The following is a 22,326-nucleotide window of genomic DNA, read 5'->3' as shown; positions in this document are numbered from 1 at the left end:
AGCGTCCCCGTGTCACGGCGCAGGTGACTGCTGGCTCCTGGCGGCCCTGGCCTCCCTCACCTTGAACGAAGAGCTGCTTCGCCGCGTTGTCCCCAGAGACCAGGACTTCCAGCAGAACTACGCGGGGATCTTTCATTTCCAGGTATCGTGCTCTGCTCGTGGCCCTTGAACAGCGTGGGGATTGGGGTGCAGCCGGAAATCTGTGGATGACGTTGGACCCCCCCAAATGTCACTACTGTTAACTTACTGTCGACCTGAAGCCGTCTCGATAACGTAACCAGTCGATTCACACGTAGTTTGTGTGTTACGTGTATTATACACTGTGTTCCCAGAATAAAGTAAGTCAGAGAAAAGAAAATGTTATTAGGAAAATCATAAGGAAGAGAAAACACATCTTCAGGACTGTGCTGTATTTATCGAAAACAGTCCACGCATGAGCCGTTCTCACTGTGCAAACCGCGTGGCCCAGGAGCAGCTCCCGCCCAGACCCACGGAATCTGCGGGGGCCGGGGGCCCGGCGGTCCCCCCGGGGGCTTCTGGCGCTCCCCTGGGTCTGAGAACTGCAGCCCCCACGCATCCGCGCTCCCCGGCTGTGTGGCCTTGAGGAGGAAGCCCCTTTGGGTGAGGGTCCCGGGGCGTGGGGCCCGGTCGCCCGCTGCGTCATGTGGGCAACTTCCCGCCTCCTGCGTTTCCTGCTTTCTCGTGGGTGCGGAAGACCAGGGCCCGCCCTCGTGGGAGCTGGGAGCTCAGGGGGGGCGCTGCCCCGTGTCTGTGCGCCCGCAGTTCTGGCGGTACGGCGAGTGGGTAGACGTGGTTGTGGACGACAGGCTGCCCACCGAGGACGGGGAGCTGCTGTTCCTTCGCTCCGGGACGGGCGGCGAGTTCTGGGGCGCCCTGCTGGAGAAGGCCTACGCCAAGTGAGTGACCCAGGAGCCAGAGGAACAGACCTCGGGGCCAGGAGGTCACGGCTCAGTTCTGTCCCCCGTGACCGCATGAATCGGGGGCGAGCCCCTCAGCCTCCGTGCCTAGTTTTGTCCTCTTTGGACCCCACGCTCCCTTCCAGGTCCAGGCGTATTTTTACAGGAGTGATGAGGACGAGTAGGCGGGGCACTTAGATGCTGACCCCTGCCCTGCGGCCTCCCCCCCTTCCCGTGGGCTCCCCACGTGTGATCTGACGCGTGTCACTTTCTGGCTCCCTGTCCTCCAGCCCCATTCCTCCAGCCCTCTTCCCAGAGCAGGCGCCTGGGGGACTCCCAGCCTGAGGGAGGGGCCCCCTCATCCCTGCCTGTGCTCCCTGCCCCCAGGGTCAGCTGTGCAGAGGCTGAACTTTGCTTTTAAAGGGGCAGGTGGGTGGCTTGGTGACAGATGACCTGACATTCGTTCCTGCACCTTGCTGGCCCAGAGCAAACTCGGCAGAGGGCCCTCCCTTACCTTCTGGTCCACGCCGCGTCCCAGCCCCAGCCCCCACGGCCCCCTCGCTTGTGAATGGCGCGCTCTTTCCTTCTTTCACAGGCTCAACGGCTCCTACGAGGCTCTCACTGGAGGGTCTCTGGTGGAGGGGTTGCAGGATCTCACAGGCGGCATCTGTGAGTGTTATGACCTGAGGAAGCCTCCGGCCGGCCTGTTTCAGATCATCCGGAAGGCCCTCCGCGCGGGGTCTCTGCTGGCCTGCTCCATTGATGTGAGTCAGTGTGGGCCCCTCTGTTCCCCTCATGCGGCAGGGGAGGGGCTGGGCAGGCGAGCGGCCAGGAGGCTTTGGGCCAGAGCAGCATCCAGGCTGAAGGGGCAAGTCTGGTGACACATGGGTCCCAGCACGCGGGGGCGGGTTGGGACCTGATTAGTGGGTAGAACGGGGCTCCCATGAGGAGTTAGTAGCCGGGGAGCAGCCCTGAGAACGGAGATCTGCTCCCGGATCCCAGCTCCCTCCTGTGCTCCCCCCTCTCTGCTGAGTAACCGTGGGCTTTAGGAAACAGATTTAGGAAACAGATAAATGACGGACATGCTCGACGGGCTTTGGGACCCCTGAGGAAAAGGGAAGCGGTTCTGGAACCAGGGTGCTGGCCGTCCCGACCCTGGGGCGGCGTGGACGGACGCACTTTTCTGCAACGTCTCTGCATTAGCGTGTCTTTGGTGGAGAGACGGTGCAGGGCCTGGAGAGAAAGGGGGGAGAACCAGGCTTGTTCAGAGCAGCCGTCCTGGATCGGCGGCACGGGGTCACCCTCGGGGAGCAGGTGACGCCCCAGTTTCCGGGGGCATCTGGAGGCTGTGAGCCTGGAGCTGTGGGCCTGCTTGAAGGGGCTGGATGGGGAGGGCTCTGCTCCCTGAGGTCACTGCTGCACCTGCACCCCAGCACTGCACAGGGCCAGTCTGGGCGGCGTGTCCTTGGAAAGCCTGTAGGGGCCACCTGGACAGGGTCAGGATCAGGGTCCTCATTCCCCATCAGGTCTCCAGTGCAGCCGAGGCAGAAACAGAGACCACAACCTGCCAGAAGCTGGTGAAGAGCCACGCGTACTCGGTCACTGGTGTCGAAGAGGTAAAACCGGGGAGGGGAGGGGAGACTGCAGGTGCCCAGGGCACCCTGAGAGGGGCCACCTCTGAGAGGTTCCCTGCCCCCCGAGGTCCCTCTCTGGCTGCCCCTGACACTCACAGCAAGGGCCCTTCTGGCCTTGTGGATGACGTGGCCTGTGTGAGCCTCAGCTCCGTGGGCTCCGAGGAGATGCGGCCTGGGGGGTGGGGGTGGGGGAAGGCCCTGGAGAAAGTGTAGAAATTGTCAGATTCCACACTCATCGCAAGCGTGTGTATACAGGTGAAGGGGTGGAAACCCGCACGACCCCGAAGGGGATAGAGGCAGTGATGTCTGCTCTCAGGACGGGGCGTAACAGCGGGAAGGAACACAGGTTTTCCCTACTCTCCAACCCGAGCAGAAAGCAGGGGCTGTGGTTTTCAGTATTTTTAGTTACTGGACTCTGCCCACTTCCCTAAAAGGATTTGCAGTTGTTTACAGAGAAAAGCACAGACACTGTCACACCATAGCACGAGGGTAAATACACCAGACAATCCAGGGAAAAGACAGTGCTACCGTTGAGAAATGAATTTTGCTTTGGGTTTCCCTCTGGCCAAGGCAAAAAGGGAAATGCGATGGGTATCTCAGTTTTTGTTATTTATTAAAATGAAACAGGTGTTCGTTGCATGCGTTTGTGTCCCACAACTGTCCTCTTTAGTGAAGCCAGTTCTCCAGTACAGATTGAGCGTGAATGTGTAAGCACAGGGCTGGGTGTCACGGGAGATACAAAGGAAAGCACGACACCGAGGACCTAATGATTCGTTGTGTCTGTGTGAGCGGGTGCAAATGCTGGTATGAGGGCTCCTAGTGAGTGTTCAGTAACCACCAGGGAGGTAGGAGGTGTGGGCTTCATAGACAACTGCCCAGATGCCCACCCTCCCTCCACCACCTGCTGACCCTGGATAACTTAACCCTCTGAGTCTAGGATATCTGAGCTGCAAAATACAGGTGCTAGCAGCATCCAGCTCATAGGACCCCCATCAGGTTTATTTTATTTTATTTTATTTATTTATTTATTTAAAAAAAATTTTTTTTTAACATTTATTTATTTTTGAGACAGGGAGAGACAGCATGAATGGGGGAGGGTCAGAGAGAGAGGGAGACACAGAATCTGAAACAGGCTCCAGGCTCCGAGCTGTCAGCACAGAGCCCGACGCGGGGCTCGAACTCACGGACCTCGAGATCATGACCTGAGCCGAAGTCGGATGCCCAACCGACTGAGCCACCCAGGCGCCCCCCCCCCCCCCATCAGGTTTAAATGAGGTGATAGTGCCCTTGAACTGCTTAGCGCCCTGCTTAGTCCGGAGCACATGTTCCGTGAGTGCTGACTGCCATGCTGCTGGCATTTGTCTGGAGGGCGCCTGTCACCGTTAGGTTCGTTCCAGCCGATACGAACTTGTTAGACACACTACATGTCCAACCCAATGGTGGAAAACAGAGCAGTTGGCCGCATCCTGAAAATGTGTTAAAATAAGGGTGTGGTTGTTTAGGGGCATTGAAAGTTGAGTGGGAGCCCCCTCTGGGCAGACGTGGGGGTGGGGCAGCCCGGACACAGCAGCTCAGGTGCTTTTGCGCGCGTGGACCTTGCAGGTGGATTTCTGGGGCCATCCCGAGAAGCTGGTCAGACTCCGGAACCCGTGGGGCGAAGTGGAGTGGACGGGGGCGTGGAGTGACAGGTAGGCTCTCCCTCTCCGTCCTCACCTCCCCCTGCAAGGGCGGCTCGCGGACACGGTCCTCTTGAGACCGAAATCGCCGTGAGCACCGTGGCACTTTCTGTCCGCGAGCGGGCCTGTTCAGAGGGTGCTGCGTGGCTCCGGGCTGGGAAGGCACAGCTCACAGCACGTGGTGGGGTCTCTGCCTGGCGTTTGCAGATCTGGCAGCTGGGTTGGAATTTTGCTTGTCACTGAAGTTTGCCTGTTTCCCAACTGCCACACCGCGGTGACCCCAAGGGAGGCCAGACCCTCAGGTCAACGCCTCCCAACTCACAGACCCTGGTCTCTGACAAAGGCCAAGCTTGGGAAGTGGGGTCCACCCCCAAGGGCCAGCAGGCAGTGGTGGGTGGACGCGAGCGAGGCTCTCACTCACCATGGGACTCCTATTGGTCCTTCCGGCAAGGTCACGAAGGACCGGACAGGCTCCCCTCAGGCAGGCCTCCCGCCCTGGATGAGGAGCCACTGGAAATGAGAATGAACTCCCCTCCCTCCCCTCAGTGCGTCCTTAACCTGGGGGGGGGGGGGGGGCAGGGATCTGAGTGCTGTCTGTGCGTCCTTAACCTGGGGGGCGGGGAGCCGCGTGCTGTCCGTGCGTCCTTAATCTTGGTGAGGGACAGGGAGCCGCCTGCTGTCGGAGCTCAGCGATCGTGCTGGGCTCTGGGGGGCCTTTGGCACGTGCAGCCACACGTCACCAGTGCCCACCTGCCTGCCTCCCTTCAGGGGTGCGCCACCAGAAACAGGTGTCCCTGGGGCCACAGATTCTGATGCCCCTGCCTGAGCCTGAGCAAAACCGAAAACCTCACTTCTGCCAACGGCCCAGAAAGGGCAGAAACCGAACGAACCGAAACTCCGAGTTTTGGCCGTTTCGGCCGACGGCTGTTTGGCCGGAGGGCTTGTTTGAGCCCGGCTCCTTTCCTGACGGCTCTCAGTCTCTCAGAGGTTGGGGCAACTCCGAGCGGAGGCGTGGGTGCAGGTGAGGGTGCAGGCGGGGACCTGGCAAGGACGTGGGCGTGGATGTGGGTGTGGACAGGGGTGTGGCCGGGGGTGTGGTTGCAGGTGTGATGTGGGTGTGGACGCGGATGTGGACAGGGGTGTGGCCAGGGAGTGTGGGTGTGGAGAGTGGTGTGGACGTGGGTGTGGGCGTGGACTCGAGCGTAGACAGGGGTGTGGCCGGGTGTGGGCGTGGCCACGGGCCTGCATGCCTGACCAGCTTCCGCAGGCCTCTTCTCTCCACCGGCTCCTGTCCTCCGGACCGGGAGCCTCAGTCAGACACGGGAAGGGGCCCCGAGAGTGAACTTAGGGCAAAGTCCCTGCCGCACAACTGGGGTCGCCCTGCAGGTGCCGTGGGGTCCGTGTCCCCGGCCGGCGTCCTGTCCCAGGCGCGTGCCCCGCCCCCCACTGTCTGTTCTGCCTCTGCCTGCTGGGCTTCAGCTCCCGTCTGTCTGTGGCCCTCGGGGGACATCTGTCTATTCTAAACAAAGTGCCCTGCAGGTGACCTTGCTTGGACGACCACCTCGGCTTCGATTCAGAGTATTTCAGGGCGGCCTGGGGGCTCCGTTGGTTAAGTGTGGGACCCTTGATCTTGGCTCAGGTTCATAGATCGAGCCCAGCGTTGGGCTCTGCGCCGACAGCACGGAGTCCGCTTGGGACTCTGTCTCCCTCTCTGCCCCTCCCCCCACCTCACACTCTTTCTTTCTCTCAAAATCAATAAATAAACTTAAAAAACTAATTTTATGATTTCCACCAGTGCACCAGAGTGGAATCACATCGATCCCAGGCGGAAGGAGGAGCTGGACAAGAGAGCCGAGGACGGGGAGTTCTGGTGAGTGCCGTCTGCAGGAATGTTCCGGAATGTGACAGGGTCCCCTCGGGGGCTGTTCTTCCCCCCTTTACTCCCCTGCCTGCGTGTCTGTAGCATCGAAGACACGCTGTCTGGGCCTGTCCTCCCACATTCCCACATCTGTCCATCGGGCAGAGCGCTAAGCTGGGCTTAGCAGTGAGGCAGGGGGACTCCCTCATGGCGGGCAGAGGCAGGTGACAGGGACGCCATGAACGTGACGTGGCCTGGGGACGTGTCTGCAAGTCATTGCTTGGAGTTAAGTCAGAAGACGCCTGCTCAGGCTCCCAAGTGGCCGGCCCGGAGGCAGCACCCGCATGCGGTTGGGTCTCGGCCTGGTCCTTACCGCGCAGGGGGGCAGAGGGGGGTCTCCCTGATAAAACGGAGGCGCTGACAGTAGCAGGGACTCGGACAGCAGCCCCGCGGGTGCAGAGAGCGTCAGAGCCGGCCGCGGCCGCCCCTCTGTCCTGCCCGCAGGCTCCCCCTTCTCTCCTCTCAGCCCTGCTCTCTTGACCCCCAGCCCTCTGCCTCTTCCGCCCCCAGGATGTCATTTTCGGATTTCTCGAGGCAGTTCTCCCGGCTGCAGATCTGCAGCTTGTCCCCGGACTCCCTGAGCCGTGACCAGCTGCACAAATGGAACCTGGTCCTGTTCAATGGCCGCTGGACGCGGGGCCCCACCACCGGGGGCTGCCCGAGCTTCCCAGGTGAGGCAGAGGGCCGAGGGGGCCCAGGCCCTTCTGGTGCGCCCTCCCAGGGCTGGCTCCCGGCACAGGCCCCGCATCAACCTGGGCTTGGGGGCCCCGGCAGCCCCCCACCCGAGGCCTGAGCCCAGCTAACACCGTCCCTCAGCTTCTGCGTGTTCAGGGTGTCCTCAGGCCCCCCACCGCCCCCGCCCCCCAAGGGCCTGCTTCTTCTTGTTTAATGTGCCCTCGGCCCCCAGTGCCAAGGCCCCCTGCCCTTTCCTTGGGCTCCTCCCGGCCCCTGGCGGACAGCCTCCCGACTCCGAGAACGTCTGCTGCTTCAACACGCCGCATCCCCCAGGGTGCGTGTGCGCCTGGGCGGGCAGTGGACACGGAGGCGGAGGGGCCTGAGCCTGGGGGTCTGGATGGCCCCTCCGCCCTCTCCCGGGGCCACCGGAGCCCCACCCCGGTGGGGACAGCCTGGTACAACCATCCACATCTGCACCCCTGGGCCCTCGTCCAGCTGTGGGTGGGGGGCCCTCCTGGCTCCCAGGACGGCACCGACACACGGGCGCACTGAGAAACCCACCGCATGTCTCTAAGGAGAAGTGGAGGAAAGCAAAGCCCACTGTCTGCACCCCTCCCTCCCCGGAGCCCCACCCACCCCTGCCCGGTTCCCTGCCCTCCCTGCTCTGAGGCCTACGGCCCCACCGGCTGGTGGAGACCATCGGCCCCCCCCAGGCAGAGCTGGGCCAGGGCTGTGTCGTGCTGTGCACGCGGCCCCGTAATAAAGTCCCGTGTGTGTGCAGGCCACGTCTCCTCCTTCGTCACCCCCTCCCAGACCCAAAGCCCCACTCTGGCAGCAGAGACAGCGGGCGCCCACCTGGCTGAACAGGTGCCGGGCCCTGGGAGCGTCGTTTGGTACAGTGAGAACACCCACCTCGGAAGGCACTTTGTAAACTGGGTAGTGTTCCGTGAACGGGGTGTAGTATTTTTGCGGCCCATTCTGTTCCTCCGGTTCCGTTAAGGAGTGAACAGAAAATGGAGGGATTGCGGTAAGGTTGCATTTGGGAGAAATTAAATATGCTCGCCATTAGCAAGCTCTCAGAGAATGCCGGGAGATTTGCAAGGATCACTTAGGGGCTCAGAGCCATGGGGGACAGAGGTCTCTGCACACAATCCCGGTCACCTCCGCATCCTTCCCGCCCTTCTGCGATGGCTTCCTGAAGCCACAGGGGTTTGCCTTTGAAATCCACACACTTGTGCCCGAAATAAACAGTCCTGACGTGGGGATTGGGAAGGCGGGGTCGAGTACGTAATATCACCACTGATAATCCGTGGTTCTTGGTCCCCTGCGTGGGCCGTGTCATTTCGTCCAGTTGGGCCCTTCCCAGAAGGATGTGAGAGCCCCCCCATCCCCTCCCCGCCAGGGCCCTTCCCAGAGGATGTGAGAGCCCCCCCTCCTCACCCCCCACCCTTGTCTTCTCCCCCCAGGGCCCTTCCCAGAGGATGTGAGAGCCCCCCCTTCCTCTCCCCCACCCAAGGTCCAGTCCCCCCACCGTCCCTCCCCCCAGGGCCCTTCCCCAGAGGATATGAGAGCCCCCATCCCCTCCCCCCACCAGGGCCCTTCCCCAGAGGATGTGAGAGCCTCCCCTTCCCCTCCCCACCCAGGGCCCAGCCCCCCCCATGGTCCCCTCCCCCCAGGGCCCTTCCCCAGAGGATGTGAGAGACCCCCACTCTCCCCTCCCCCTGAAGGCTCTTCCCCAGAGGATGTGAGAGTCTCCCCTTCCCCTCCCCCCCAGGGCCCAGCCCCCCCACTGTCCCCTCCCCCCAGGGCCCTTCCCCAGAGGATGTGAGAGCACCCCACTCTCCCCTCCCCCCCAGGGCCCAGTCCCCCCAATCCCCTCCCCCCCAGGGTGCCGCCTGGGTAAAGTGCTTGAGGCCCCGCGTGGAGATGCCCGTCGGGCCCCTCTTCGGTTGCGCTCTGCCACTTCACTCTGTCACGGAACGCTGTGTGCCCTTGGATGACCCATCTGACCTCTCTGTGCCTTGACTTGTGTAGTCGAGCGCTGAGAGAGTTTTAAGGGTCAAGTCGGAAGTGAAGCGGTCTTTCCAAATAACCGCGGGTGGTGCCGCGGGTGTGCTTCTTAGCTGCCGACCGTTACCCCTCCTGCGCCATCGAGCGAGAGCGTGACCCCGGCCACGTAGGGAGGCCTCGGCCAGGGGATGGACGGTCAGCCCCCCGAGGTGCTTCGGGCCGTGATCTGGGGCAGGGGCCCCCTCTGCGAATGGACAGATGCCCATCAGACAGGTTGTCTCTATAGCCTGTCCTGGGGCGTGACTCCTCCCCCCAAACCTCCTTCCTCAAGGAGGTGGGCCTGTCTCCACAGGCCAGGAGCTGAGAACAGGGGGTGTTAACCGATTCCCCGGGGAAGGCACGGAGGTTACTTGCCAGAGTCCTGGTGTGGCCCCGGGGCCATCGGACCTCAAATATTCCCAGTCCAGCATGTCTGGGCCCCCGGTGGCTCAGATGCCCCCGTGCCAGGTTTCCCGATGTTACGGGATGTGTCTGCTGCTGCGTGGGAGGGGGAGGGGAGGGAGGGGAAGGCTGAGCACCCCGAGAAGACGGCTGGCGGACACCTGCCTACACGCGGCTGCCCTTCTCTGCGATGACCCAGCCCTTCCCTTGTATCCTTCCCCTCTTCCCCCGCCACCATCTCCCGGTGACTTCCAGCCACTCACTGGACCAATCCCCAGTTCAAAATCCATCCGGACAAGGTGGATGATGGCCAGGAGGGGGGCTCGGCGAGCCCCGCTGCACGGTGCTGCTGGGTCTGCTGCAGAAGAATCGCAGGCGACGGGAGAGGACAGGACAGGGCCTGCTCAGCATTGGCCGCAGTGTCTACAAGGTACTTCCGGAGCTGGGCCGTCCTTCATTCCACACTGGGGGGGTCTTTGCTTGGGATGTTTTGGCCAGTAATTGGGGTGCATCTTTCCTATCACTTGGATATTTCTCATCAACCACTCTTCTTGCTCCCCTAAATGCCTCTACTGAGGCTTGAATTCCACCATTAGAGATTCATTCCTATGGCTTATACCTCTGCTGTTAACGTCGAGATGTGTAATTCCTTAAAGTTTGCTGGTTATCAAGGGCTCAGTGTTAATGCACTTATTGGACTTTCCAAGTACAGGCTTCTCAGGGGACCGGAGCCAAGAACATGGGGCATGAGGCGCTTGAGTGGGGGGAGGGAGGCTGGATGTGGGAGCCAGACACACCTTTCCTCCCGTGCTGGGCAACCTTGAGACCCTTCTCAGAACCCACAGGCATGGCCGGGGTGAGGGCAGCCACCCGGCCACATTTGGTCCTGTCTCTGGGTTAGGGACACCCTCTGTGTCAGGCGGTGCCCTGCTCCGGTTTGCACCGGAAACCACCCTCTGTGACTCCACGGCCTCAGGGACACGTTAAAGCAAGGCGTCGCTGGGAACGAATCGGAAGCCGCCTTTTTCCACAGGCAAAGACTCCTTGCCGCAAATTCCGGAGGGGTTCCTGGTGGTTGTTTTTTTTGTGATTTTGTTAAGAATGAATTTCTTGGGAAAAACGCAATTTCAGTCCGGAAGAACACGAGCCGGCTGGAGGCCCGACACCTCAGAATAAATTGACGCACGAGAAAGGAAGCCCACTGCTGAGCTCCGACCACCCCCGGCCCCTTTCTTCCTCCTGCTTTGGAACGTGAGGCTTTGCAGTTCAGGGTGTGGTATGTGTGCGTCTTCCATGGCGGAAGCGTGTCCGTGGAAAGTGGCCGGTGGGTTGATGGCAGGAGAACAGAATGTCCGGTAAACAGCCCCAGTGCCACCCCAGCTTGGCCCGTCCCCCCCACCTAGAGCGTGCAGAGCCCCAGACCGTCCCCCCCCTCCCAAACCTACAGCGTGCAGAGCCCCAGACCGGACTCCTTTTCTGCAGGGATGAAAATCGAGAAGGCGTTTACGAATGTGTGTCAATTCCACGTGCTTTAGCGAGTGTCTGCTTTGTGCCGGTGCTGTGCTGGCGGCTAGGACACTGTTATGCTCTCAGGAGCCATTAAAACCCCAAATTCAGCTGAGTGAACGTTAAAGACCGTACTGGCTTTGTTCAGTGACTTGTGAATCGGGCAGCGTCCCATTTGGCAAGGAGGGAGGAGCCCTGGTTACAGGCACAGGGTGGGATAGGGGAGTTCCAGGGAGGGGCGGATCGGTTCAGGCTGGGTCACCTTCCTTTGGGGGACAGCTGGGGTCTGTCAGGTGGGTCACCTCTCTGGTGCGGCCCAGTGACAACAGATGAACTGGGTTGAGATTTCATCCCTACAAGAGGATCGAAGTGTCGTCCAGTCAGGTATCAAGTGTCACTGGTCGTGGGGAGCACCTAGGGCTGCGGGGAGCACCTCACGTTGTAGGGAGCATCTGATGTTGTGGGGAGCACCTGGGGTTGTGGGGAGCACTTGGGGATGTAGGGAGTACCTGGGGGTGTAGGGAGCACATGGGGTTGTCAGGAGCACTTGGGGTTGTGGGGAGAACCTGAGGATGTAGGGAGCACCTGATGTTATGGGGAGCACCTAATGTTGTAGGGAGCACCTAGTGTTGTGGGGAGCACCTAATGTGGGGAGCATCTGGCATTGTAGGGAGCACCTAATATTGTAGGGAGCACCTGGTGTTGTGGGGAGCACCTAGGGATGTAGGGAGTACCTGGGGACGTAGGGAGTACCTGGGGGTGTAGGGAGCACGTGGGGTTGTCAGGAGCACCTGGTGTTGAGGGGAGCACCTGACATTGTAGGGGGCACCTAATGTTATAGGGAGCACTTGATGTTATGGGGAGCATCTGATGTTGGGAGCACCTGGGGTTGTGGGGAGCATCTAGGGATGTAGGGAGTACTTGGGGGTGTAGGGAGCACATGGGGTTGTCAGGAGCACCTGGGGTTGTGGGGAGAACCTGAGGATGTAGGGAGCACCTGATGTTATGGGGAGCACCTGGGGTTGTGGGGAGAACCTGACATTGTAGGGAGCACTTGATGTGGGGAACACCTGGTGTAGGGAGCACCTAAGGATGTAGGGAGCACCTGGTGTTATGGGGAGCACCTCATGTTGTAGGGAGCATCTGATGTGGGGAGCATGTATAACTGACTTGGAAAGCTCTGTGCGTGTGCAATCTGGAGACCTGTGTAGTTTGAAAGCTGACACTGTTTGGGAAGCAGCCCTGACACCCCGAAGGCTAAAGAGCCCAGGTGTCTGTTCCCTCTGTCCCCTGTTACCTTCCTGCTGTGACAACAGGCTCAGGCCAGGCAGGATCCTGCATCTCTAAGGTGACCATCCCTCTCCTTCCATGGGCCTTGCTTTCCTGGTCTGTGCTCTCCGTGCCAGTCTGTGAGATATCATCTGCCCCTGGGATGTCAGTCCTGAGTGAGGGACGTGGGGTCCTGGTCCCCGGGGTGTCAGTCCTGAGTGAGGGACGTGGGGTCCTGGTCCCCGGGGTGTCAGTCCTGAGGGACGTGGGGTCCCGGCCCCCAGGTGTCAGTCCTGAGTGAGGGACGTGGGGTCCTGGCAGATTGTTCAATGAGAACACAAAGCAAAAACCTAGAGGCTTTCCCCCTTTGGATTTCTGGGGTTTGGTAGTCCAGACGGCCTTCCCATCAGCGACTTTGCAGTGTCAGAAATGCAGTCTGTCTGCAAGTTGTGGGGAGGGCCACGAGGCACGGAGGGGGGCCCTGCTCTGGCGGGTGACCTGCCCTCTTCTTCTGCCCTGCAGGTCCCCAAAGAGGTAAGCAAGCACCTGCAGAGGCGTCTTCCTCCCACACCATCCCAAGAGCTGCTGACCCTGGCAGGTGGCAAAGACCAGGTCGGCTCCTGCCCTGCCCCCGAGGTGGGAGGGGGGGGGGAGTGGTGACCTCTGCCCCTGTGTGCCGGTGACCTGATCCGAACCAGGTGATTACCGAGGGCACCTCCTTATCTAGCTGGCAAAATGAGTACCCTGATCGCTGATAAGAGGAAGAGGCACCAACTTTATCTCTTTGGCTCCCGGCTTTTCCTGCGCGTCCTCAGTGACACAACATCGCTGTCACCCTCACATCAGGGTTCCCCCAGCTCCCCGTGCGCTGGGCCGGCCGCTGGCAGAGCCCCAGACAGACAGCACCTCCGGGGAGGGGCCGGGCCTGGCTCCACGAAGTCCGGCCCCTTCCTTCCGGCCTCTCCCGTGAGCCCCTCCTTGGCTGCCCTCGGCCACCCCTGGGCAGCTGTAAAAAATCGTCACATCCAGGCCGCACCCCAGACCACCTACGCGGCGACCCCAGCATGCGGCCGAGCTTGAGAACCACGGCTCCGTCTGGGGGCCCTCGGGGTCACACGGAGGTGCGTTTTCCCCACTGCATCGCACCCCCACTTTCCTGGGGCCGTGAGCCGGGCCGGCTTCTCAGGCCCCAGCCCGTGCCTCGGTCCAAGGCCGCAGACACCGGCCAGGTCCGCCTGCCCGCTGGCTCCCAGACGCGGGTCAGTGGTTGTGGGCGTCACGAGGAACCAGTGCAAGGTGGGGAGCCCAGAGCTGTTCCCACGAGGAAGTAACTAAATCCAAATCTGTGTCGGGTCTGGGGACGCTGGTTTCCATCAGACACGTCCCCTTCATGAGAGAGAGAGAGAGAGAGAGAGAGAGAGGTCACTCGAACGCACAGTGTGCATCCCGGGGCCCTCCACGGTCACCATGGATCCCGAGCTCTGCAAGTGCGGGCTCCTCGGGGCCCCTGGGGTCGTGAACACGTGGCCACCCCAGGAACTCTGGGGCAGGCTGAGACCGTGCACTTCTGACACGTCCCCAAGGACGCTCCTGCCGCCCTGGGCACACCCGCCGTTGACATGCACCGTCACTGACCACACCTTGATGGCACGTGTGGGCCAGGGACCCAGTGGCGCACACCTGTCTGGGGCTCCTGGAAGGACAGAGGGGGCCCTGTTGCCTCAGTGTCCTCCAGTTCAGAGGCCGTGGGCTCTGTACCTGCCCCACTGGCTCTAGGACCGTGTGTCCCCTTCCTGACCCGCTCTGAAAGAGTGTGCGTCCCCAAGTCGGCTTTACTGCTGGTCCCCTGCTCCCCCCACTGCCGTCATCAGGGACGGTGACAATGACGCTCTGCCCTTGGCTGTGGCCCTGCTGGCTGCACCCCTAGCGTTCTCTGGCCCAGAATATGAGAGTTCACGGGGGCGGGGCGTTCCTAAGAGCGCCGTTGACCTCGGACCCAGGTCGGCAGGGCCTGCCTGGGGATCCCTGTGGAGTCCTGACCGGGCAGTAGGGGGCAGGTGGCCCCACTTTCCACCCCCGCTTTGCAGACCTGTGATCCGAAGAGGGTCTGGCGACTGTGGGTGGACACTGTCCCCGCTGGGGTGGGCACTGCAGGGCCGGGTCACATAGAAGGCCGCAGCCTTGCAGCGTCACGGAGGCTGAATCACAGAGGTCCCAGCGGTCCCAGCGCCGGCACCTGTGGCCACTAATTAGCCTGTGACACATACTAGCCCCTCCCACCACACATAGACGGGTCACCGGGTCACCGGGGGCACCGTGCTGGGCCCGGGGGTGAAACTGGCAGCTCGCCCCACCCCCACCCCGTCAGCTTGCAAGATGGTTTCCCCCAGGCCAGCAGGCCCTCTTGGCTGCTTCTGTTCGCCAAGCAGGATTTAAGTGCCTCCGGGGCCGGGCCTGAGCTGGGGCCCAGCACTGCCCAGTTACAGCCGCAGAGAAGGGTCAGTGGGACGGGCGGTGGGTGGTTTGCGAGGTCAGATCCCCAGCGGGAAGCGCGGTGCACCCTGGAGACCCCGCCGTGCTTCGCCGGGGAGGGGCAGGGGTCTGCACCGAGGCCCCAGCAAGGCGGACCCTCAGACGGGGCCCTAGATACATGTGGGGACCGACACGGGTGAGTCCCCAGCAGAGTCCGGGCCTGCCACTCCTCGGGTCAGCCATCCCCGGGTCCCCAGACCAGACCGGGCGACCAAACTCTCGAGCCCCGTCCCCCACGATGCTCCCCGATTCTCCGCACACTGACCCTGCCCCGCTTTGTGCAACAGCAGAGCCCAGCCGACGCGCCCCCGGTCCGGGACTTCTTCCTGGGCTGCCAGCCCACGGCCGGCTCCGACTGCAGCTGCCCCCGGGGGAACCTGCTGGTGCGGCCCTTCCCGGACGGCGACTTCTGCCTGAGGGTATTCTCTCAGGGCAAGGCCACAGCCCTGTGCGCGTCCTGTCCCTCGGTGATGCCGGGCGGGCGGGGTTCCCGGGCGGGGGCGCACAGGGCCGACAGGTGACAGCCTGGCTCACCTCCACTGGTCCCAGAGGACTCTGCAAACTCCCTGTTCCCCGGGCCCTTTACGCGGTTTACAGGGTATATACACCCCATAGACTGTTTGCTTAAGGACGGTCAAGGCCGGAGAGAAGGGGCGCCAGTAACATCTGGGCCCAGGGGTTCCTTCAGCAGAGAGGCCCCTGGGCCCAGAGAGTGGGAGCCGGAGGGAGCACGGCCTCCTCCACCCCCTACACGTGCATGCATGTACACGCATGCACACACACATACACACATGTATATACACAGCACACCCCACATGGGTACACACACATGTGCACACACAGACGGGCACACACATACCTGCACACACATGCACACACACGTAAACACACATACATATGCATGTGCACATACAGACACACATACACGCACATGTATATACATATGCACACGCATGCATGCGCATATGTATACCCCCCACAGCACACACACATACATACACACATGCATATGCACACACACGTATATACACACACAGATACCCCCACATGTGCGCACACACACACTCACATACATATACACATATACACACATGTATATACACATGCACACACATGCACACACACACAGACGTGCACACACATGCACACACATACACACATATACGCACATGTATATACACATGCACACGCATGCATGGACATATATATACCCCCCCATGTGCACACACATACATACACACAAGCATATGCACACACATATACACATATGCACACACATACACATACATATATATCCCCCCCACACACACACACACACCACACCACACACCACATACATGGTTGCAGGTGCACACGGCTGTGGGCTTGCCGGCTCCTTGCCCAGAGACAGTGACTATAGGATTCACAGAGCTGGGTCCCCGAGAGGACAGAGGGGACTGGGTGGGGAGAGAACTCTCCACGATTGGGGGCCAGCAGGGCCGAGATTTCAGAATTCACGAAGGGTCACCGAGCTGGGCATTTCTGTCTGGTGATGACCCGGGTGGGGAGAGGACTGGGGGCGGGGAGGAAAGCTGGTAAAGATTTTGTTTATGCAGTTTGGGTGCCAGTGGGGTCTGAAGGTCTTGGGTGGGAAGCCCATCCTGCAGAAAAGTGGAATACTTCCTGAAAAAACGTGGCCGTCAGTGGTGTGTTTCACTTACTGGTATTTGTTTTTCCTCCTTTTGTGTTTCAGGGAGACGGGAGGTGTGGTAGCTGGAAACCCACAGGAGGTAGGAATCTCTCGGAACACCGAGCTCTGGCTCGTGGGGCTTTCTTGTTGATTTGTAAATGTTCTTTATATGTTAAGGATCATAACCTTTTATTCATCAGGGCCACAACATTTCCTAGGTTCTGGCCCTTCCTGCCAAAGACCAGGCGGCATCAGTGGGACCCAGGTTTGGTGGCACCTCCCTCCCTCGGGGGGGGGGGACCAGGCCGTATGTCCCCCACGTGCAGTGGGCGGGACCCTCAGACAGAACAGTCTGGGCCATTTTGTGCAGGGCAGAGAAGGCGGTGGGTGGGAGATAGACCCCAGGCTTTCAGGGACAGATGGTGGGAGTGAATGAAGCCGCTGAAGGAGAGCTCATCCAGAAACGCCAGACACAGGCCACTCCCTTTACCCTCCGTCCTCACCCCGTCCTCCGTGTGCTGTCCCTTTTCTCTCGCGGCGCATGTAGGGGCAGCACGCGGAGGGGCTGCTCCGTGAGGGGTCGTACTGTCCGTGTCCCAGGCACTCGGGGTGGGAGGGACGGCTTCCGGGGCACCGCCACCATCTGCCCCACGGCTGGGATGTCTGCAGACGCGCACGGAGGCCCCGCGGCGCGGGTTTGGGTCTTGGACCGAGGGGGGCAGACGTGTTCTGTCGCTGGCACCTGTCGAGTTTGTGAGCTCGTGTTTCTGCAGGGGGAGGAGAAGCCGGGGCTTCGCTCGATCAATGCCATCCTTCTATTTGAACTCCGGCAGGGTCCACACACGTTGTGGGGTTAGTGTCAGGTGAGCCGTGGCATTTCTGTCACGAGTTCGTGAGGCAGAGCTGCCCGCCCCACTGTCCGTGCTCGCATTCCGGTCAGCACCCCTGCCAGGGCTCAGCCGTCGCACCTGCCCCGAGGCGCTTTCATGGCTGGCGGCTCTCGGTCACCGGAGCTGCCCGGGCCCCACCTGCAGTAGTGGCCCAGCCTCCTGGTGGACCTCTCCCGAGCCCCCCACAGCCTCTCTTGCTGCCGTCCCAGGGGGTCCGAGAGGCCGGTGTGCCCGCGTGGAGGGAGCGGGTCGGAGCCCGCAATTCAGGTGGTTGGACCCATCCTTCACTTTCACCCTTTTTGGTTCCTGTTAAATCAACTTAGTCCTGGCCCTACTCCCCCCTGCATCAGGCGGGTGGGAATTCAGCCCAGAGACTGTGGGGGCTCCCTGCGGCCCCCTCCCGTGGTCTTGGGGTTTTCTGAAGCACAAAACAACGCAAGACTCTTCCGGTCCCGGGTGCTCGCTGCTGTCCCCAGAGATGCCCTGTCAGCTCACGGCGCTGCCCCCGGCCTTCTGCACGAGGTCTGGGGCTCCCACCCTTTGTGAACCAGGAGCCCCCAGGCCTGGGGCCCAGCCTTCCCTCCTGAGGTCCCGCGGAGCCGTGAAGGGCTCCCAGGATCCCAGGGCCCCCGACGCACACGCACACGGGGATCACGTCTGCAGGGGACTCAGGACTTACAGAAGACAGGGACAGTCCTTGCCTTCAAGGACTTCCCTTCTCCTCCCTCCAGTCACAACAGTCGGATGTTCGAGAGCCCGACTGTCCGCCTGGAGTGGGGCGAACAAGCACTTGGGATTTAGGTGTGGTCTTGGCCTGTTGGGTGACACGCTGACCACGGTTTCTGCGTGGGTAAAGTGTGGTAAAGCAGATAAAGCGTGGGCAGGGGTGAGGCCGGCCATGAGTGATGAACGAGATGCTGGCACGCAGCCCGTGGCCATGGAGGGACAGCGTCGTCAGTGCTCTGGCACTCTCTCCAGCACGGCGTTGGTTCGTGCTTTTCCGAGCGGTGGTTCTAGAACACCGACTTGGCTTTCTGGAAACTCCTGGAAACATCCGGGACGCGTGTGACGGTTGGGGGAGAGCCCGTGTCAGGCTGGAAAGTCTCTGGACAGACCTGTTCGTGGAATGATCGGTCATTGTCATGGGACGTTGACACACACCAGCTCGCGTGTGCTTCTCTGCCCGCCCCCCCCCCCCCCCCGCCACCGCCCCACAGGCCCAGTCATTTACAACAGAGGGAGGAGGGAAGGGGGCTCGGAGCCTGAGCCGGAAACCACCGAGCGACCCCTGTGGTGTTTGAACTCCCGTCTTCCGGCTCTGACTCCCGCTCCTCCCACTGGGCTGTGGCCTCAGCCAGTCTCTGATCCCGTGGCTGCTTGAGAGCCTGCTGGACGCATGGAGATTCTCTGCTGTCGGTGTTTCTGTCCTTCTCTGAGAGCAACTCAGGACTGAGACTGGAAATTCAGGGCTGGAGGGATCACTCCCCACAGCGGAGAGGGGACGCGCCTGCCCGTGGCGCGTGTGCGGTAGGAACGGGCAGCGAGGGACGTGGGGTCTTCACTCTCCCAGCGACCCCGGCCTAACCCTGGTCGTGCTTCCCGCCAGCCGCACCCCCGGGAGGTGGACCAGGAGGACAGCCAGCCCGGGAGCCTGCTGGGGAAGCTTGCGGGGAAGGTGAGCGGGGCCCCACGACCTCCCAGACAGGCAGGGGGTGTCCAAGAACTCAGGCCACCTCGGCCTTTGTCCCCTAGAGTCCCTGTGAGCCCAGAGGGTGGCTCCACCCTCATGGCCTGGTCACCTCCCACAGGCGCACCTGCTGTTAGCATCATACTGGGGCTCAGGCTCCAACACAAGGATTTGGGGGCACAGACGTTCCGTCCTTAACAGGAGGAGAAAAACAATATTCTCCACCCCCCGGGGAAGTCCAGGAGCACTTAAAAATTTTTTTTAAATGCTTTTATATTTTATTTTTGAGAGAGAGAAAGAGAGAGAGAGAGTGGGGGGAGGGGCAGAGAGAGAGGGAGACCCAGAATCCCAAGCAGGATCCAGGCTCCGAGCTGTCGGCACAGAGCCCGACGCGGGGCTGGAACTCATGAACTGTGAGATCATGACCTGAGCCGAAGTCGGACACTCAACCGACTGAGGCCCCCCAGGCACCCCTACTTTTTAGAGCGAAGAGTGGAATAGAAGAAAATACAGAGGAAGCCTTTGCAGGAAATGAAGCCTGCCTACACTCCCTTTGCATAGCCATTCAGGCTGCCCGTGCAAGAATGGGTCCATTCACGTTTTCGACGGTCGCTCGGACCAGTATTTTACTGACGGGGGCTCGTTGCCGTGGCCGAGGAGGGATCGTATCTTATTGAGAACGCAGAGAACAGTGAACAAAACAGCCTGTCTCCCCTCCCCTGCTGGTGGGGCCATGCTGGTCGCTGTCCCTGCTGTGCCGGCTGAGGGGCCTCCAGAGGGACAGGCCGAGGTCTGGACACAGGCTCTCAATACCCCTCCCTTTCCTGGCAGGCAGAGGGTGGTGGGGTCTTAGCGCGGGCGCCCCGGGGGTCTTTGGGAGCACTCCCCTTGTCCCCGGGAGCCGAGCCAGGTCCCGGGTGGTGGGGCTGCGGGGTGCACACGGTGACGCCACACGTCACCAGGGGAGGAGACGCGGCTGAGGTCACACGGCCACCGCAGCCCAGCGCCCTTCTCGGCACCTCGTGTGTCCCCTGCCTGAGGCCCGTCCCCGGGTGAGTTTAAAGGACGAACGAACCTTCCCTCTGGCTCCGGTGTGTGCCCTTTCCTGGACAGCTGGAGGAGTGACCCTTGGGGTCAGACCTCGTTAGGTGTCCAACCCTAGCTCTGTCCCTTGGTGGGTGTGAGGCCCCAGCAATTACATCACATGGAAAGCCACGTCGCATCGTGAATGTAGGTGTGGACGGGTTACGGAAGCACATGGCACCACGGAGGCCGCGTGGCTCTGGGGGTTTGAGGACGCTGGACGTTGGGTGTGTGGCTGGGTCCGTGTCAGCTCCTGGTCCTGTCCCTCCCTCACTCCTGCTAGGCTGGGGCAGGGGTGGGGGGGGGTGGGGCTGGGTCAGCCGCCTGGGGCTTCCCGCGGGTGGAGGAGGGACCGGCACCCGGCAGAGCGGGGGCAGAACCTGGAGGGCAGGGGAGGCGGCGGCCCAGCGAGGGGAGCCCTGGGGAGACCGGCTGGGGCTGATCAGGGCGCGGGCAGCGGCCTGACGGCCCCCCCTCCCCCGTCCGCTCTATGCTCCAGGCCTGGCTTCTGCCTCTGCTGAGGAAGGGGTGACAGATGGGGGGACGCCTGCGGGGTCTTCGGCTCCTTCCTCTGTGGCTCCCGGGGTGCAGGTGAGGTGGAGGCCCGGGCGCAGCTCCAGCAAGGTGCCTGTAACGCCGTATGGCCGCTCGCCCCTGCCGTTCCGGGTGGTCTTGAGCAAAGCACTCAACCTCTCTGGGCCTCAGTTTCCCTCTCCACAGAATGGGGATGCCGGTGATTTCGCCGGGGGCGGGGGCGGTGGTCGTCCCGAGGATGAGGCCACGGGGCACAGAACAGGGCCGCCCACAGTGGCGGCTTTGCTGAGAACTCACCATAACTCTCGTTATCCCACTTCATCCCCGAGCAGCCTTGGGGGCGAGTGTTCCTATTAGTGTCATTCCCGCTCGATGGGGGAGGGGACCAGAGACGGGCTTGCCACAGTCCCGGGGCTCGGGGAGGTCCGCTCCGCTGTCCAGAGCCTGATTCCCGCCTTCCTTCCATTCGAATGTCTAGAAACAGACGTAAAACTCGGGGGATTTGACATCAACACTTGCAGGGAGATGATCAGCTTGATGGACAGACGTATCCTTTGATGTTTCCCTTTTCCTGGAGTTTGACTCCCGACCTTTCCCAGTGAGAAGGGAGGGAAGGGACTAGAAGGGGCGGTGCGCATGTCCGTGGGCTGTGCGCAGTAAGGAAGAGTGCGCCTGCCCACTCATTCCTCCGTAAGCCCGCCACTCTCTCCGCTTCACAGGTGGGAATGACAGGTGGGACACTGACAGGTGGGAAGTGACAGGTGAGGACACTGAGGCACAGTGGAATCCAGAGATAGCAAATGCACCTGTGCCTTTCTCCTGTTAATCCCACCTTCCTAACCCTAATCCCATCCCTACCCCCTCCCTTCCTCCTCCTGCCCCTCCCCCCTCCTCCGTCCCCTCCTCTCCCCTCCCCTTTCTCACCTGTCTCTCCCTCCCTCTCCTCTCCCCTCCCATTTCTCCCCTCCCCCTCCTCCTCCCATCAGCCCCTCCTTTTCCTCCTCCCCCTCCCTTCCTCTCCCCCTCCTTCCCCCTCCTTGCCCCTCCACTCCTCTCCTCTCTCCCTTTGCCTCCCCCTTCTCTCCTGTTCCCCTCCACTCCCTGCCTCTCCCCCCCTCCTTCCCTCTCTCCTTTTCCCTTCCCCTCCTCTACCCTTCCTTTCCCTCCCCCTCCTTGCCCCTCCCTTCCCCCTCCCCTCCTCGGTCTCACCTCTCTCCCCTCCTCTTCCCTCCTCTCCTTGCCTCTCCCCTTCTCTCCCCCTCCTTTTCTCTCTCCCCTCCCCCTTCTCACCTGTCTCCCCCTCCCTTCCTCTCCCCTCCCCTTCTCACCTTTCTCCCCCCCCCTTGCCTCCCTTCTCCTCTCCCCTCCCCTCCTCCCCTCTTCTTTCCTCCCCCTCCCCTCCCCACCTTTCCCCCTTCCTTCCACTCCTCCTCTCCCCTCCCCCTCCACACCCGTCTCCTGCAGTAACACAGCTCTCCCATGGCCACCACCGCTAGTCTAGAATCATCGCAGGAGATAAAATCCGTTTGTTTTCTCCTGGCCTCAAGTAACCTCACTTTACACTGAAGACGTGTGGGAGTTTTCGGAAGGAATGGGAAGGGTGTTCCAGGTGGAAGGAACGGCGTCCGTGAAGGCGCAGAGGGAGAATGGTCCAACGTCTCCTCCTGGAACCTTGCCTGGGGCCGCCGTCCTCCAGAGCGTGGAGGTCAAGGCCCTTTCTCAGAGGCGGAGGCTTGGCGGGTCCTCAGTCTTCGGGACGGGTTTGCGCAGCAGTCCCGCAGAGGGGTTAGCGCTCGCACAGTAAATGCGCGTGGTCCACAGAAGAGAGGTCCCCCCAGGGCTGAGCAGTGGCCCCTGGGGAAGCTCCGAGCCCCTTCCAGGCGCT

At 61.6% G+C, this 22,326-nt stretch overlaps 1 protein-coding gene across 1 annotated transcript in view; it reads left to right on the top strand.

The window, feature by feature from the left end:
- The window catches only part of LOC122212381 (calpain-8-like), a 41,610-nt gene that overhangs the window by 16,723 nt on the left and 2,561 nt on the right, over window positions 1-22,326 (top strand). The window contains 15 exon segments of the mRNA XM_042926235.1: window positions 24-142; window positions 784-917; window positions 1,513-1,681; window positions 2,444-2,533; window positions 4,154-4,239; window positions 6,023-6,097; window positions 6,656-6,816; window positions 9,527-9,586; window positions 9,589-9,701; window positions 12,569-12,682; window positions 14,866-15,095; window positions 16,311-16,347; window positions 18,744-18,812; window positions 20,499-20,640; window positions 20,920-20,988. Coding sequence (XP_042782169.1) covers window positions 24-142; window positions 784-917; window positions 1,513-1,681; window positions 2,444-2,533; window positions 4,154-4,239; window positions 6,023-6,097; window positions 6,656-6,816; window positions 9,527-9,586; window positions 9,589-9,701; window positions 12,569-12,682; window positions 14,866-15,095; window positions 16,311-16,347; window positions 18,744-18,812; window positions 20,499-20,640; window positions 20,920-20,988 — 1,668 coding nt within the window.

Source organism: Panthera leo, chromosome F3, assembly GCF_018350215.1.
Source record: "Panthera leo isolate Ple1 chromosome F3, P.leo_Ple1_pat1.1, whole genome shotgun sequence".
NCBI lineage: Eukaryota > Metazoa > Chordata > Mammalia > Carnivora > Felidae > Panthera > Panthera leo.
This window is presented reverse-complemented; position numbering and strand designations above follow the sequence as displayed.